At 44.3% G+C, this 16,844-nt stretch overlaps 1 protein-coding gene across 1 annotated transcript in view; it reads left to right on the top strand.

Moving 5' to 3' along the window:
- The first annotated feature begins 1,022 nt into the window (after positions 1–1,022).
- The window catches only part of maml3 (mastermind-like transcriptional coactivator 3), a 153,881-nt gene continuing 138,059 nt past the window's right edge, over positions 1,023–16,844 (top strand). Inside the window, exon 1 of the mRNA XM_085163880.1 lies at positions 1,023–2,216. Within this exon, the coding sequence (XP_085020006.1) occupies positions 1,839–2,216 (378 nt within the window). The 5' untranslated portion in view covers positions 1,023–1,838. The remainder of the gene's footprint in view (positions 2,217–16,844) is intronic.

Here is a 16,844-nt window from a genome sequence, read left to right as displayed (position 1 = left end):
ATTACAAGTTATAGTCATGGACTTCAGTCTGAGGAGGAACTCATTTCCACCCGTTTACCTGGCACTCTATTTTTGCGTAAAATGGGTGTAACCTGCAGTGGGGCCTGCAGAGCTCAACACACCACGACTTGAGTAAATAGGCAAAACAAGCAAATCAAGAAAACACCATCATCTGTTTGACAACACAAGTGGAGCTTCTTCTTTCTTTTTTTAAAGGAAGCTGCAACTGCTGAGCCATCAATCAAAGAGGGGCCTTTGTGTAATCCATACATTGCATTGCACTGCTGTCTCTGTTTTTGTTTGTTGTCTGTATGTGAAGAGTATTTCTGTACCTGCGCCTTGCTTCCATATCTTCTGGAGAGATTTCTGTATTTGTGAAAACTAAACTTAAACTGGTATGAAGTGTGTAAATATTTAAAAAGGCCTTAACTGATGCTACATTTAAACTTTTGCCCTCCAACGAGCTGCCTTGCTTTGTTGTGTTGTGCATTTATAGTTTGTTTTTTGTGTTTTTGCACACTTTTTGCTCCTTTTTGCATTTTGTTGTTTAAAAGTTTGTATTTTTGAGCTCATTTTTAAATTCTTGGATTATTTTGTGCCTTTAAAGTTGCAAAAAACTGAGTAACTGGTTAATCTGGTATGATGCGATCTTATGCGCAAGAATCAAATGATAATAATTTATTTATAAATCTCCAAACAGTAAAGCCCAAACACCCCTGCAAGTTTAAACTATGGCTGACTTTAATGAAATTTTGAAACTGCCTCTTGTGTTTGGGCTTTTTTCCCCTACTCGTTTCTGCTGAGTTTTAGTTTTTCAAAGACATTTTACATTTTGATTCTTCATCTATATTTGCGGCTCATTTTTAGTGTTGTATAGTCTTGCGTTTCTTTTTACCCCCCAAACGCAGTTTCTGTCTCTTTGCGTGCTTCTCCCTTGAGTTCCAATATGTTAATCTTTCTCTTAACCCTTTATTAACCCGTTAACACAGCTCAGGACAGGTCACACGTCCCCTGGTAGATTCCACTCCGTGTTTTCCTGGTTTCCACCATCGGGCTCTTCGCACAGCCTTTAGCTGGTTTTTACTAAACTCCTGATATCACTCCGCTGGCATGGTGGAGAAGCGGACCTGATTATTGTGATGGTGGCAGGCAGTGACTAGAGACTTCCGCCACTGCTTCCCATATCCGCGTTTTGCGCCGTCTGTCCTACTATCTGGTTGCTTCACAATCGGACTACCGAAGGCGCTTGTGCGCTTTCCCCCCAACTCAACAACATCTTACCCGGGATTTCTTTCAAACCAAAACCAGATGAGATGCAAGTTCACTGGGAAACTCTGGAGCCCGTTAGGTTTAGGCAGCAAAACTTTTTCTCAGAGGACGGCACGGTGAACCGGAGAGTGGACTGTTGCTGTAGCCGCCGCTGCTCCTCTGCGGGACGGTTTGTGCGCATATGAGCGCTGGGTGCCCGCTCGCACCGTCGCTGTACCGCTGTGTGTTTTTGCTCTTATCAGCGTGGCAGCGGCTTTATTGTTGAATTCAGTTTGGGGGCTTTGTGTTGTTTGTGTTTAGCACTTGGAAAGAAAAGAAGAGACGCTCAGCCGCATGACCGAGAGCCTCGCAGCCCTTTAAACCTTCCACTCCCGGTTGTTGCCCTCTTCTTCAGCGGCCGTATCTTCCGCCCGCTGCTCGGGACCTTTCGCCGGCGGAGGACGCGCAGAGAAAGCGGACTCTAGGTGGTGGAGTGGAGGTGGAGGTGGAAGGAGGAGGAGGTGGCGGCGGTGGCGCTGAGCTTAACTGGGAGAAAAGTTCTTCCAAAATAGCCGCCGCTCGGCCCCGTGATGGGGGACTTCGCCTCCCCCGCTGCCGGACCCAACGGCAGTATCTGCATCAACAACAGCATGAACCCGGCCGCCGCGAGCATGGGGCCCGCCGCGAGCGTGGTGGGAATACCTAAGCACAGCACGGTGGTGGAGAGGCTGAGGCAGCGGATAGAGGGCTGCAGGAAACACCACATAACCTGCGAGAACAGGTACCAGCAAGCCCACGCCGAGCAGATGGAGATAGACCGCAGGGACACGGTCAACCTGTACCAGCGGACTCTGGAGCAAAGGGCCAAAAAGTCCGCCAGCGGCAGCAGCACCAAGCAGCCCCAGAGCAAGCAGCTGGACCCGGACTCTGCGTCCTCCGCGGAGCAGAGGAATAACACGCTCATAGCGGTAAGGACGAGCTGACTGCGACGGCCACCTACAACTCACACAAACACGACACACTTTCGCTCATTTCCCCTCCATCTCTGCTCCCCAGTCTCTCTCTCCCCTCCAACCCCCCGCAAGCTGCACAGCTTCTTCTTGTTCATCACTCGGAAAACTTGTTGAAAACATGCTCGCTAATCGCTGCTTTCTTTCTCAGCGCTCGCTCCACTTTCTTTCCTCCAAGTTCTTTTGTTTACAAAGAAGTCCGGCCCCTCGTTGGAGCCAACAGGCTGCAGTTTGGGGCTTGGATTGTGCTCCGTGTGGAAATTAGAAGCTTGACAACTGATATTTGATCTTATTCTGCGAGATCAGTGTTTTTTGGTTTGTTCTTTGGGAGGGGGCACTTTCAGTTGTCAGGTTCTGAAACTAGTCAGTAACTTCTGGAGGATGGCTCGCGGTGTGTTTGCATCTAAAAAAAATAACTTCTGCTTTCTTGTTCTTGGGTGGAAATTGTTCTGCAACACAGGGGAGCATTAGCATTGCAACACTGCTTCCTTGCTCTCGGCAGCAGCAGCAGTTAATGCTCCAGCCTGCACTGTAACCTTTGTCACATACTCTCAAAATCTGCAGTCTGTCCCCAGTGTCACACACACACACACACAATCAAAGCCACCCACGGACCTGCCAGCTGACTTCAGATGAATGCCACAGTAGTTTGTGAACATTTGTTACACTGTCATTAACTCCTAGCTCTTTAGGTTCGCTCGTGAATGCAGCGATCGCATAACATGCATCAATAGCTGCATGCCCTTGTGAAGATATTGCACTTGTCATTTGTCATTACGGTCAGAGTGGGTTTTATAGGAGTGCTAGGGTGTTTTCCTGTTGGTAGGGGGCAGTGGTAACATATGGAGGGCTGGTGAGTTGCTCGTGGCTGTCCAGGCTGTGAGAGATCTTCACTCCCGGTGTTTGGCTGTTTGTGCGAGAGAGGTTGTAGGCAGACACTGGCAAACTGTGTGGTGTCCCTGCCTGCTCCCCGTCTCCCGTGGGCTCTACTTTCCTTTAGAAAAGACCAAAGGATGCATGTGGGGAATGTCAACATTGTTATCCCTTTTGTTGCTGCAATGAGCCCAGTTCCTCCCCTTTTGAAATGCAAAATACGGAGCGTCTTTTAATTTCTGAGGCAGCCTCGCTTGTTATTTAAGAGCGAACCAGAGCAGCTCCAGCATGAGACGAGCGGCAGGGATTTTAATAGTGCAGGAGCTCCCAGCGGCCCTTGTGGACATTAAACCGAACCGCCCATTAGATGGCCGGCAACAAATGCTCCGAGAATGGAAGGATTACTGCTTAAAGGCACAGTGGCATCCCTCTCCGTCTCTCTCTCTGCTCCTTTCCCCATTCACCGATGGCGACAGCTTGTACGCAAACACAGCATTCAATAGCTGAAACACACAGAGCTGTGTGTTAGCACCCTCTTTATGTTACATTGTAAGTTCTTGGCAGTGTGCAGTCGCGGAGATTAAAAGGAAAGTCTCCCATCCCTCGCCGTTTTACCCCTCAGAAGAAGGGAGCTGCAGCTAGATGGCTGTATGTAGTCACTTCACAAGCAGGCATTCGAGGAAAGCAAAGTATTCCGATGATGGGATTATGCAGATGTGCATGCACAATTTCAACAGAGTCCATAATGTGTAGCGTGTATGTTGCAAACCGTATGGGGAGGCTGTGCTGTGAACATAGTGTTGGCTGAAGAAGCACAATCATTTCACGATTTAGTTAAAAAGATGAAAAGCTGACATCAGGAGACTAAATTCACACACGCTTCAGCTGTGAAACGTTTGTGCTCTACTACAGGTTGGCTTTGAGTGTCAGGATAGTAATCACCACTTTGAAGAATGTCAGGAATGCCTACAGTGTGCAAAAAAACCCCAAACCCCAACATCAGCCAGTTTAAAGTGCAAAAGCAGCGATACAGTTAAACACCTTCAAATGCAAATAATGTCTTTCTGAACCAAATCCAAACTGTGTCAGTGTAATCTTTTATATTTGGTATTGTCATGCTCGTCTCAGCACACTGTGCTTTGGTCTAATGGTTCTCAGACACACCCACGTCAGGGTCGGGGAAAGCCTGTAATCATGGAAAGTGGGTGTTTGTGTCTCTAGACTAACTATTAGTGAGACCGGAGAAGAAGACGACACGATGTGTCTGAGTGAGACCTTCTCTGTCTCGCTCAGACATTATTTAAAGAGCCAACAGCCAACTAAAGCTCGGGGTACAGGGGGCCTGGGATGTGGTAGTTCCTGCATAACCAACTGTTTGCCCGCCTGGAGATTCACTTTCACGAGACGGACACTTCCAAACTTTTAATTGTCGGATAATGAGAGGGTAGCTTGCAGAACGCCAAGCTGCCTTTCTGCTTTCTGTCAACATCCATATATCATGTTACACTAACAGTGGAATAGTTGAACGCTCATTTACATATTAAACACTTCTTAATTGTGCACCAACTGTTATAATGGGCAGAGAAGACAGTATACTGTTTATAAATGTTTCACAGCAGACAGACGATGGTATTTATCTCCTTGAGGTAAAGCTGAACACAATGAAGTTAATTATTAACTCCTTTTTCAACCTCCAAGAAGAATGAATAAAGTTTTGATTTTGTCACTTACCATGGTTATCAGTATAACATATTCATGCTTAGTTAATATTAAACTGGACCTGTTACACATTTCCTTGTTAATACAGGATACTCGCTTTAAACATGGTCAAGATTTCAAATAAAGCCAGAATCTCAGCTTTAATACTGCTCTGAACACTTTTTTCTGCTTTTGGCTTTTGCATGATGTCGCTGAAGGCAGATATCCCTAATATGGTCATCTTTGGGATCAGATGACCATATGCCCCACCCACCTTCGGTTTAAATCTTTTGTTTGCAAGGAGCAGCCAATCAGAAGCAAGCAAGCTATAGGCATTTTTTCTTGTGTTTGATTTTTAGGCTAGGCTATGCTAATGCTGAGGAAAAAAAGATGGCCCAATAATTTATGATAAAAATAAAGGTTTATTAGCAAACAGAAGCTAAATTTACTGAGTGTCTGAGGAGGCATTTTCACCCCTTCTGTGAGCTTGTACGATCAGCGCTTGCAGCCCGCAAGCCACCATAGATAAAATCTGGACCGTCATAGCGTAAACACACATAAAGCTAAATTTGAGCTCTAACCGTGTCAAGTGGGATGCAAGTACAACAGAAATACAGAGGCTAGTAGCAACATTGTTACTGTGGGTTACTAAGTAGGTGAGGCACAGTTTCCTAAAATGCGTTGATGTACGATCAACAAACAAGACCATTTTACAGCAGAATGAGACCCGCTGCAAGGTCAGGTGCACACCTGTAAAGCTTTGGGACTGCATCCTGCACATGGCGACAAAATATGTCAAGAGAGATGGACAGATATGCAAATTGTGTTAGGTCAAAGGTCAAAGTTCAGCTCACACTTGCTGCACAATTAAGAATTTTAATACGTTCTACAATTCTAAAAGTGTTTTTTGGATTTTTTTGACTAACTGCCCTACCTTCTACCCTAAGCCCCCTGCTACCACACACTCTCATGGCACTTCATGACATTGTCGTCACCTCTAATCTACTTATTTGGGTTTTTGGAGCCAAATTTTCCAGCATTTTGTGTCACTGGACTCATCTTTATCAGTCTGCCTGGTCTTAAATGTGCAAATAGTCTCCGTATACAGATGTAAGATTTTCTACTTTTAAAAAACGACCACATTCGAAGGTAAATCATTTCACTGCTCGCTCCAAAGCCTGCGCTTCAAATTATACTCGTGGCAGATTTTTGTACTTCATGTGTCTGAAGCGCTTATCCAATTCAGGGTCACAGGGCCAGGCTGAGCTCAACCCAGCTGTCGTAGGGTGAGAGACACGGTGCAACCTGGACAGGTCGCGAGTCCATCACGGGGAGACATGAACCGTTCACCTTCACACCTACAGGTGATTTAGAATCAGCGGCTAACCAAACCTGCACGTCTTTAGACTGCGGGAGGAGAAACTATACAAACTCCAAACAGAAACGCCAGATTTGTGCTGCGTTTCTTCGCCTCAGAAGTTGGATGATGACATCATACTCAAGTTGACCACATCTTAGTAGCAGTACTCTATTTAAGAAATCATTTGTTTTTCTCCCTGCCAAATTAGCACCCTCACAAGTAATACCACTTACTGATTTCTGCTGTTTAGGGCAAGTCATCACTGTTGTTTTGACAACATATATGCTGCAGACATAAGATGTACTTCCTGTTGAAATACTTTAATTAAAAAACATGAACATTTTTATCCATGAAACCAAACAAATACGCTTCTGAGATTTAAATTAAAATCTTTGCACCTGGTTGGTGATTTTGTTTCCCGTTCAGCATGAAATAAAACTCGTGTTTGTGTTACGATTTTTATAAATGATCTGCCTTTAGGTCGTTGAGCAAGGGGTCGAAAGTTTGTCACCGTGTATGCCCATTTCTTTGCTTTATTTTAATGAGATGGGGGTGTTTTTGATTAGGGTTTGGGCAGCTCTGCTCCTCCGTATCAGAAATGTTAACACCAACAGCTCAGTCACTGGATAACAGATGAAATTCTTGTCAATATTCTTCCACTGCTGAATATTGAAGTCCATGATGTGAGTATGATCCCCTATATTTATCCATTTGATGCGTTCATCTTCCCAGAATGACATTTGACAGCCCACAGGGAGCAGGTGTGAAGCTGTTCATTACATCTGTTGGTGGGGAGAGAATTAGTAATGGCAGCTCGGGCCTTTGAGACCACAGTCAGGAGAGAAATTAGTGTGTAATCTTGCTTTTTTCACCCTTTCTATGACAACTGAATTGAAAAGTCTAAAAGTGAAAATTGCATGTTGATACTGAGGGAGCGACACACAAATCTGATTCAGGTGTATTTAATGTCTTAACACGATGAGACGTCACCTCCAACAGAACACGTTCACGGGTGGCTGCCGTGTTTTAGCGTTTTTGCTGACGTCGTGACGGAAGCACGGGGGAGGAGGGGGAACGTTGCGGGGATCCGGCCCGTGACCTTTCAGTCAGAGGCACGTGTCTCCGATCCAATGGGCCGTGATGTTGCTTAAAAGCAGAATCGTGACCCGTGCTTTTTTCTGACAAAACATCCAGTCAGATCTGATTACCTCGTCGCTAACAAGTCTGCAGCTGCGAGGCCGAGGTGCACAGCGAGGGGCTCGTTAGTTCCACTAAAACACAGTAGCTCAGGACAGTCTGTCTTCGGCTCTGCTCGCTCCTTGGCATTCACCTCGCAGAGGAATGTCTCTCTCTCTCTCACACACACACACACACACACTGTTGTCCTGCTCGACTCTTGGCAGCAGAGGCCTGAGTGTGGGCGGCTGAGTTTTCATGAATCTGAGGCCATCCCTCCCTTCCTCTCCCTCCCTCCCTCCCTCTGTTCGACACTTCTCTGGTTTCAGCGTTAGTAAAGCACTAATGTAGCGTACATGGTCCTGGTAGCTATAGCATTGTTAAAGTCAGCTGGGACCGTTGCCCATTTGCTATATTTAAACCAGCGTGCTGGCGAGGAGCTTACACTCACCAGTACGCGCAGGCACACACGCAGAGCGTGACGTCGGCGAACACCCGTGACATCACAGTCATGCTGTTTTCAACTCATTACACGCTAATTTGACTGACTCCCTCTGCTTTTTTTCTGACTGTTCCCTCTCTTCTGCTCTCATGTGCTCCATGTTAACATTTTTGTCACTCTCCAACAAGTTGATTCTGATCATCTGGACGTAGCGTTTTGTGGGAGAAACGTTTCGTCGCTCATCCAGGTGACTTCTTCGGTCTCAGCTGACTGCATGTTTCCCCAAATCTTATAAACAGCACATTTGCATAATGACTGAAACCAGCCGACTAAAGGAACAATGGGCTGGGAGGTCTTAATTATGCAAATTCTCATGACCATTGAGAAGCATCAAGACATTTTTGTCACTTTTTTTCTTGCTCCTTCTCACCCTCGGCCCTGAGTCCCTGCACACACGCACACAGCTCTGGAGTTTTTGATTTGGGGCGGCTGCGACCACATTCCCTTCCTCCCACGCTTGTTCACATGTTCTACAGGAACACACACACACTCTGCAGAGACCCTTGAATATTCAGAGAACTCTCGGCCCTTTAGAAACTTTTAACTAGCCGAAACAAAAAGGATTTCAAAATAAAATTTAAAGCTAATCCGAGGTAATAAATCGTTCTCGATGAGAGTTCTTCCTCTTTGATGCCCGTGCAGGGATCCAGAGGGTCGTCGCGTTTGCGTTTCAGGCCTCAAACGTTTTCTTACCTGTTTTCACAGGATTTAAAACTTGTTGTTTTCACCTGCTGAAAGAAATCATTTAAATTTCAAATTTATGACTTTTAGAAAACCTTCATCCCTTAATCGTCGATTCCATATCAAAGGCGTTCGCACGTGTTCACAGTCTGCAGCTGCTTTGTAAAGTCACTGTTTTCTACTCTGTGCACAGATTTCTCAGCTTGACTGTAGTTGATTTTTTTAGGGCATTTTTGTTCCAGTTTTGGATGGATGACAGAAAGTGAGGTGACATGTGACAAGAGGCATTAAAACCCACACTGCTGTTTTCTCTTCAGTCGACCCACCTGCTTGTAGGTAGCTGCTGAAGGGAAAAAAGCAAAGAGCTACAGGATTATCTCCCTGTTTTCACATTTTTTTATTTGCTCTTTAGCGTGTGTTAATATGCTGTATACACAGCAGAACATGTTTGAGAATCAAATCCAGGTGAATTAAATATTTTTTATTGTCACAATGAAGGCTTGGCGACTGTCTGCTGTAATTTTCAAATGTGGAAGACTTAAAATGGTCAAGCTTTGATTTTATCGCCTATAATTTTCTGCACTTACTGTATGAACCAGAAACGATCAGCTGACATATTATTTAATCACAGACGGGCAGTTAATTTGCAATTTTGATGATCACGTGTTCATTATAGGCACCGGTAGTAAGTTTGTGAAGTTTCTTCCCTCCTGTAAGTGGGATTATTACAAAGTGGGAGCGTTTAAGGACCACAGCAACTCATCCATGAAGTGGCAGACCACGTAAAGAAGTCACCAACTCTCTGCTGACTCAGGAACCGCAGAGCTGCAAACCTCCTCTGGCATTAACATCAGCACAAAACATGTGAGCTGGGAGCTTCATGACATGGGTTTCCATGTTAGGTGTCATACGTAGGTGATCCAGTACTTTGGTAGGGTTTTACCTTACCTTACAATAAATAAAATTGAATTGAATTAAATAGTCTTTTCCTATTTTAGTAACTTTCAGAGGGAAATATTGTAATTCTTTAGCTGAAGTCGTCACTTTACATATTATTAATTGGCATGAATGTCAACTGGATAGATGGGTAAATGTTAAAATATTAGTTCCCAATGTTTTTAGCTACCAACCCATTACATAAAAGAAGTGATATTTCTGTGATTTGTTTGCTATATAAGATATACAGATACAAAGCCTCTGACTTGCAGAAGTTTAGATGAATATATAACTAATATATATAACTCTTCCAGTGTTGGGGAGTAACGGAATACATGTACCGCCGTTACGTATTTAAAATACAAAATATGAGTAACTGTATTCCGTTACAGTTACCGTTTAAAAAGGTGGTATTTAGAATACAGTTACTTTGTTGAAATAAATGGATTACACGGCGGTACTTCCCTTTTCATATTGTGGCGGGTCAGGACTGTTTGGGTTTTGTTTGACAGCTACGTTCTGTTGTTCCAGGCGGCAGCGTTACGGTTGCCATGGTTACAGGGTGACGCTCTCTCTCTGCGTGTTTCCTGGGTGAGAGAGCGCCTTTTTGTTGTTGTTGTGCTAAGCTAATAGGCAGAATGCTACAGGTATAGCTCTAAAGAATGTAGCATCATAGGCAGTGTAGTCCGTGCTGCAGGGAGAATGGACTGCCATACACGTTATGTGTCTGAGCGAGGGAGGGAGAAAAAGGAAAAGTAGGAGCTGTCATCGAGCAAAAACGGGAGCTGGAAGCATGTAAATATAATAATAACCACTGCAGCCAAGAAGAGAGCCTGACGAGCCCAGTTGTAAGTAAGCTATTAAGACTCGACTGTACACCGTGTTCGTGTTTTCCTCTGAAACAATAAGTTCCATTGGAGCAGCCTTTCAACGCCTCTCTCTGTCTCTGCTAGCAAAGTTGACCCAGACAACAAAGTAAAGCTAGTTTTCAGCTACCAGCCCGACACAGAACCCACCGTATTAGCCAGAGGTCCCTTTACTACGGTTCGGAGCCGCGGACCTTCAGTAACAGTAATAAATCACAGCAATAGTACATTCATGTAGTTGTAAACAGCATGGTAATATATTAAGTAATCCAAAGTATTCAGAATACGTTACTCTCATTGAGTAACGTAACGGAATACATTTTAAAAGTAACCTTCCCAACACTGAACTCTTCCGCTTACGTCTTAAAAGCATAAGATCAGGTAAGATGTACTGTAATCATCCCAAAAGTCTGTGAGATAAATACGACATCATGGAACAAAATAACTCAGAAAGCGTGGACCCGTCATGCAGTTTAAAATAAAAGTGATGAAACTTTAACAGGTTTTGTGTTGGAGTGTTTGTGTAATCCTGCTAACAGACAGACAAATGTTCCGTGTTGCTGTATTCTCACTTAGTCTATATGACCAATAGCTCATGGCGTCTAAGGTTAGCCAAAGTTCAGTTCTGACCCCGCCGCAGTTTTCTCTGTAACATTAACTATTATCCTCTCACAGTAAAAACTGCACAGTCTCACTAAGTAAACAGCAAACCTCTGGAAAGAGTCGAGTATCTGTTGTCTTATCTCTCTGGCCTCTGCGCTGCCTTTTGTTTGGATTGTGCCAGAAGGCTGCTCGCTTTCTCCACTGTATTCACGTCAGTAAGTGTAGTATTAAAGGAGCAATACTCAGCGGCAGTTTAGATTTTGCATTATTGATAGCGGGATGGTGGGAAGCCATCTTTGTTGCTTTCACCCCTGGTGTACTCACACAAACACTGAGTTGGTAAAATATGGATGAGGTGGTTATCGGAGATGCCCGGGTCCCCTCCGATCCTCTGCGAGTAAATGCGCTTTACTTAGAAACGTCCGAATGAAGGAATGGTGACGGCTACAACTCTCTCTGAAGATTGAATGAACAATTTGCTGTTTTAACATGTAGCGTCTGACTTGGTAGTTTGATCTGTACACACCACACACACCAAATTAAAAACATTTTGCACTCTGCGAGGTAAGCATTATCCACACAGAAACCATTCTACAGCTAAACAGGGTTTCTAAAACAATGGCCTTAGTAAGGGAGTCCTGTCATAAAGACGTAATTCCCTCTGCCTATTAAACTGGGACACAGAACAGGAACATTGCCACATATGGATTCATACATGTGTGTGCACAGGAGAGGGTGCAGAGATACTGTGAGAGTTTGTTTTTAGGGAAATACTGTAACAACACACTTTGTCTGCAGCAGATGGGACCACATTTGTGTTTGCTGAAGGTTGCAGTCCAGTAGTAAGAAGGGGTAGAGTCGACTTCCTCCACATAACCGTAGAAATTGCAACGAGGCTCGGGCAGCAGTTTAAAAATATTTTCTTATTACTAAGAAATAAAAGAACCACTGTATTTAGGAATTTAATACCAAATGTGGCCACAATACAAACTCAGTGTGCCTGGTTGTCAGTATTTCTTCCAACATTTTCCCCTAAATAGGCCCCACTCCTACTAAAACTTCGAAGGGAAACGTACTGTGACAACCTTCTAACAAGATCTTGGTGTAATTGTTTTGTTCTCTTGCAGGGAAATTGGCAGAGTATTAAAATTACTTGTTATTTTTAAACCGAGTCTTGCCGGTGTTGATCTTTGGAATTGTTACGAACTCGCTTATCTGCCTCGTGCTTTGTGAATTGAAGTATTGTACTATGATTCCAACATTTCTGCCGGAGCTGTTAGCCACCAGATAACGCCACATGACATTTTCATCATATGCAAATGCTGCTGTCTTTATAGCAGCAGTGGAAAAGAGAAAAAAAAAAACTATTGTATTCAAAATTTGTCTTCATTAAGAGTGCAGAAGAATGTGTTATAGTCTTATTAGATTTAAATATCCTGCTACATCTGCACGTATGCATCTTTTTTCTGTTGCTTATGGTGGAGATTTGAAAGTTAGTTTAGTCCACTGGTTCCCAATGAGCGGCGTAACCCTTCTGAAAGGTCACACGATAAATCTGTGGAGTCATGACATGATTAATGGGAGATGACAGAAGAAAACTTCATGCGTAACTCCACTGTTTACACGAGATCCTGATCATTTAACCTCCTTTGGCTCTAGCGTGGCTTACAGCATGCTGGTATGTTAACAGACCTTAAACTAGAACATTAACTAGACTCTTGCTCCTCCCGTGGGCTCTGTTTTAGGCTTTAGATAATCTAGTCAGATTAGACAGCAGAAGACTTTGGCCAATCACACGTGTTTTCAGAGCACATCTGTGAAGGAAGACACAGAGGACCGTCACCTGGGAGAGCGGGCATGGAATCTCGTGTGAAGCTAGCGTTGGACTTCCTTGTAGTTTGTGTCAATGTGACGTTTGTAAGGTGGGAGGAGCTTACAGCAAAGAGACATCTAAAAACACTGCAGCCAGATCTTCAAGTCTACGTGGTTAAATATAAACATGCAAAGTAACAAGTTTCAACATCTCGCCCTGAAATGTAAACGAAATAAACAACATAAGGAGGCAGAATGTAGAAATAATGTGAAATTATGTCGAGCTGACTTTGAATAAGCTCTTATTTTTTTGGTATTTTTGAAGCTTATTTGAATGACACACATATTAATTTCATGTTAGTCTGACTTGCTGTGCATTTACAGTGAAACACTTGAGGGTAGCTACAGAGGAAATATCACCTAATCTTTGACAACCAGTTTTCAGTTTCCTGTTGGTGGCGGGCGGCAACCCTCTGACCTTCCTCTTACTGATTTGTCAAACTCAGGGACAGTTTCCATCACTTTTGCACTCTCCCCTGCCAAAAAACAATCAAAAAAGAAAAACACTATCGTGGCACTTTTAAATCATTTGTTTGTCCTCCAGTTTTCCTCCCGTTACTCATTTGTGCCCATCGCACAGCGACTGCGTCTAATTCCCACGCAACTTGGTCCTTTGTTGATCGTCTCTCTCCTCCTACCTTCTTTTGACCTTTCTTTGCCGTCCTTACACTCTGTCCTCCCTTCTTTCCTTTCAGTCATTCAAATCCACCCTTTTCTTTTTTCCCCCTCCACCTTGCCACCCCTCCCTCCATCCATCACTGCGCTCCATGCCTCCGGTGATCTCCGGTTCAGTCTCAGGTAGCAGGCTTAGCCCTCTAAAGCTTTCTCCACGTAGGCCGGTGTCAGGGAGAAATCCTGTGCTAAGAGGGAATTACCCACCACATGTGCTCCTGCAGCACACACAGGCACGTAGACACAGGATTTTACTGCACGCCGGACTTAACCCATCAGCTCTTCATGCTAACAGCGTGCACACGTCGTTCATATGAACATCATCTGCATTTTTCTGTGTTGCTGAATGTTAAAGCTGGTATCGTGTGCCTCTTCCCTCCTTTGTTAGATGACATTTGTTGTTCTTTCCAGTGCCGGCCAGATCCCCCGCACCTTCCTATCGAGCCAGCGTCATGAATTTTTTATGAATGTTTGCGTGTGCAACTGTGTGCAGGGGGCCCTCAGCTGCATCAATAGCCATTAGTGGAGCAGCTGGGGTAATTGTGCCACAGTGGCTGCAGTGCAGGAGGAAAAACACACACACACACACACACATTATCTGATAATACTGCAGAGGGCAATAAGGAGGAAGAGGGGGAGCGAGGCGCAGTGGGGAAGAGCGGGATGGTGTGAGCGAGGATATTAACTGTGTGGTGGAACAGTTAGCTGCGTGCTACGACGCTGACTGATAGCTGATTTTTACCTGGTGATTGCAGCCTGGAAGTCTTTAGACATGCTGCCTATGACAGCGATTGTCTGGAGACCGTCAGTGCTGCACAGAAGCACACACATCTGGCTGAAAACGAGGGCCCAGGGGCAGATGTTGTCAGTGCCGGCTGGTTTATTTCGCCTCACGCGGCACTGCAACAAATTTCACTGTTAAATTTCAGCAAATTATCAGCAGCTGGATTTTCCTGCATCTAAAGCCGTGTCTGACCTTTTTTTTTCACACGTTACTTGTGCAAATAGTGTAAACTCACCAAATGTTGCCCCACAGCAGCCAACATGAGAAGGACGAGCCGATAGCTGGAATCAAGTTTCACAAATATATTTTCAGAACTTTCCAGGAAGTCCTGTGATTTTGTTCACTTTTCTTCTTTCCTTTTTTTTTTTTGTGGTTCTGTCTCTATATGAGAGAAAGGTCAATCACACCGCTACAGCTGCCCAAAACTAGCAAACAATAATCTTGTCCCCTATTTCTGATACCTCTATTCTCCTGGCACGGATCTTTGCAGATTTAATCAACAGCTTTGAGTTTATTTCACAGTGTAATCTAACCTCACAGCTTCTTACTTTAGAAAACGTTACAGTTTCATGCTGTAGCTGAGAGGTTAGCACAGTGGCCTCACAGACAGAGGGACCTGGGTTTAAACTTGGTGTTTGCCTGTTTCTTGTGCAGGTTTTCTTGTCGTGGAGCTCCATTTCTCACGGTTTAGTTAATTAAAAAGGTAAATAAGCTACACGCTGTTTGTTTACCATAGTACTGTCCTTTTAATATTCCTGCTGTGTTCAGTACAAGTAAAATATTATTATGAGCTTTTTTTCTTTTACTACGCTGTAACTTTACTTATTATTGCTTCTCATTTGGGCAGCACGGGAGCGCCGTGGTTAGCACTGTCTCCTCATAGAAAGAAGGTCCTCGGTTTAAGTCCCACCTGAGGCCTTGCTGTGTAGAGTTTGCATGTTCTTCATCAGGCTTGCATGAGTACTCCAGCTTCCTCTCACAGCCTAAAGATGTGTGGGTTAGGTTAATTGGTGATTCATAATCGGCTGTACGTGTGAATAGTTGTGAACGCCTCTCTGTGTCAGCCTAGCAGCCTGTCCAGGGTGTCGGCCTGTGACAGCTGAGATAGGCTTCAGCTCCCCCGCGACGCTGGACAGGATAAGTGTAAGAAGATGGATGGATGGGTATCTCTTCAGAGCAGGATCTCAGCTTGCATGGCTTCACCTGTACGCCATGAATTTAGTTTCTTGCAGCTGCATTCAACATTATAACGCAGTGAAGATGATTATGACCAGATTATGGATCTTCCCGGTGAATCATTTCTTAGTACATTAAATGGTTTGAGACTAATTTGCGAGTGTCAAAGTTCAAAAACACTCAGGAGCACTGGTGGTTGAGCAAAATCTGACAGAGCCACGAAAATATTGTGCGTGTGTTTAAGAGCTATTTTAAGCAGTTAATCACATTATTCAATGACTAAATCACATTTTGAACGACTCTGAAATGCTTGACTCTTGCACATCACCTCACATTAGTGTGCAGTGTGAGGCTAACGTTAGCATTGTTAGCACCAGCAGCCTCCTGCTACTGATGCTTAGCTGCGAAAATTTTAGAAACTAGAGTAAACTGGTACATGTGTATGAATAAAATACAGTGTTGGGGAGTAACGGAATACATGTACCGCCGTTACGTATTTAAAATACAAAATATGAGTAACTGTATTCAATTACAGTTACAGTTTAAAAAGGTGGTATTTAGAATACAGTTACTTTGTTGAAATAAATGGATTACACGGCGGTACTTCCCTGTTTCATATTGTGGCGGGTCAGGACTGTTTGGGTTTTGTTTGACAGCTACGTTCTGTTGTTCCAGGCGGCAGCGTTACGGTTGCCATGGTTACAGGGTGACGCTCTCTCGCTGCGTGTTTCCTGGGTGAGAGAGCGCCTGTTGTTGTTGTGCTAAGCTAATAAGCAGAATGCTACCGGTATAGCTCTAAAGAATGTAGCATCATAGGCAGTGTAGTCCGTGCTGCAGGGAGAATGGACTGCCATACACGTTATGTGTCTGTGAGCGAGGGAGGGAGAAAAAGGAAAAGTACGGCTGTCATCGAGCACAACCACTGCAGCCAAGAAGAGTGCCTGACGAGCCCAGTTGTAAGTAAGCTATTAAGACTCGACTGTACACCGTGTTCGTGTTTTCCTCTGAAACAATAAGCTCCGTTGGAGCAGCCTTTCAACGCCTCTCTCTGTCTCTCGCTAGCAAAGTTGACCCAGACAACAAAGTAAAGCTAGTTTTCGGCTACGAGCCCGACACAGAACCCACCGTATCAGCCAGAGGTCCCTTTACTACGGTTCGGAGCCATTTTGGGGCATGTATTCTGTATTCTGTAATGGAATACATTTTAAAAGTAACCTTCCCAACACTGATAAAATATGAATAATTCGTCTAACCACCAAACATTTCTGGTACCGCCTGCAGGGTCACCAGCGCTTAATTGCTTGGTTTACTAATCAGACATATCCACAGGCCAGATGTGATTAATTTCTACCGCAGTCTCTGTCACGTGGCCTTTGTTAGTGAAACC

Source organism: Neolamprologus multifasciatus, chromosome 6 (assembly GCF_963576455.1).
Source record: "Neolamprologus multifasciatus chromosome 6, fNeoMul1.2, whole genome shotgun sequence".
Classification (NCBI taxonomy): domain Eukaryota; kingdom Metazoa; phylum Chordata; class Actinopteri; order Cichliformes; family Cichlidae; genus Neolamprologus; species Neolamprologus multifasciatus.
The sequence above is the reverse complement of the archived record's forward strand: the minus strand, read 5'-3'. Positions and strand labels throughout refer to the sequence as shown.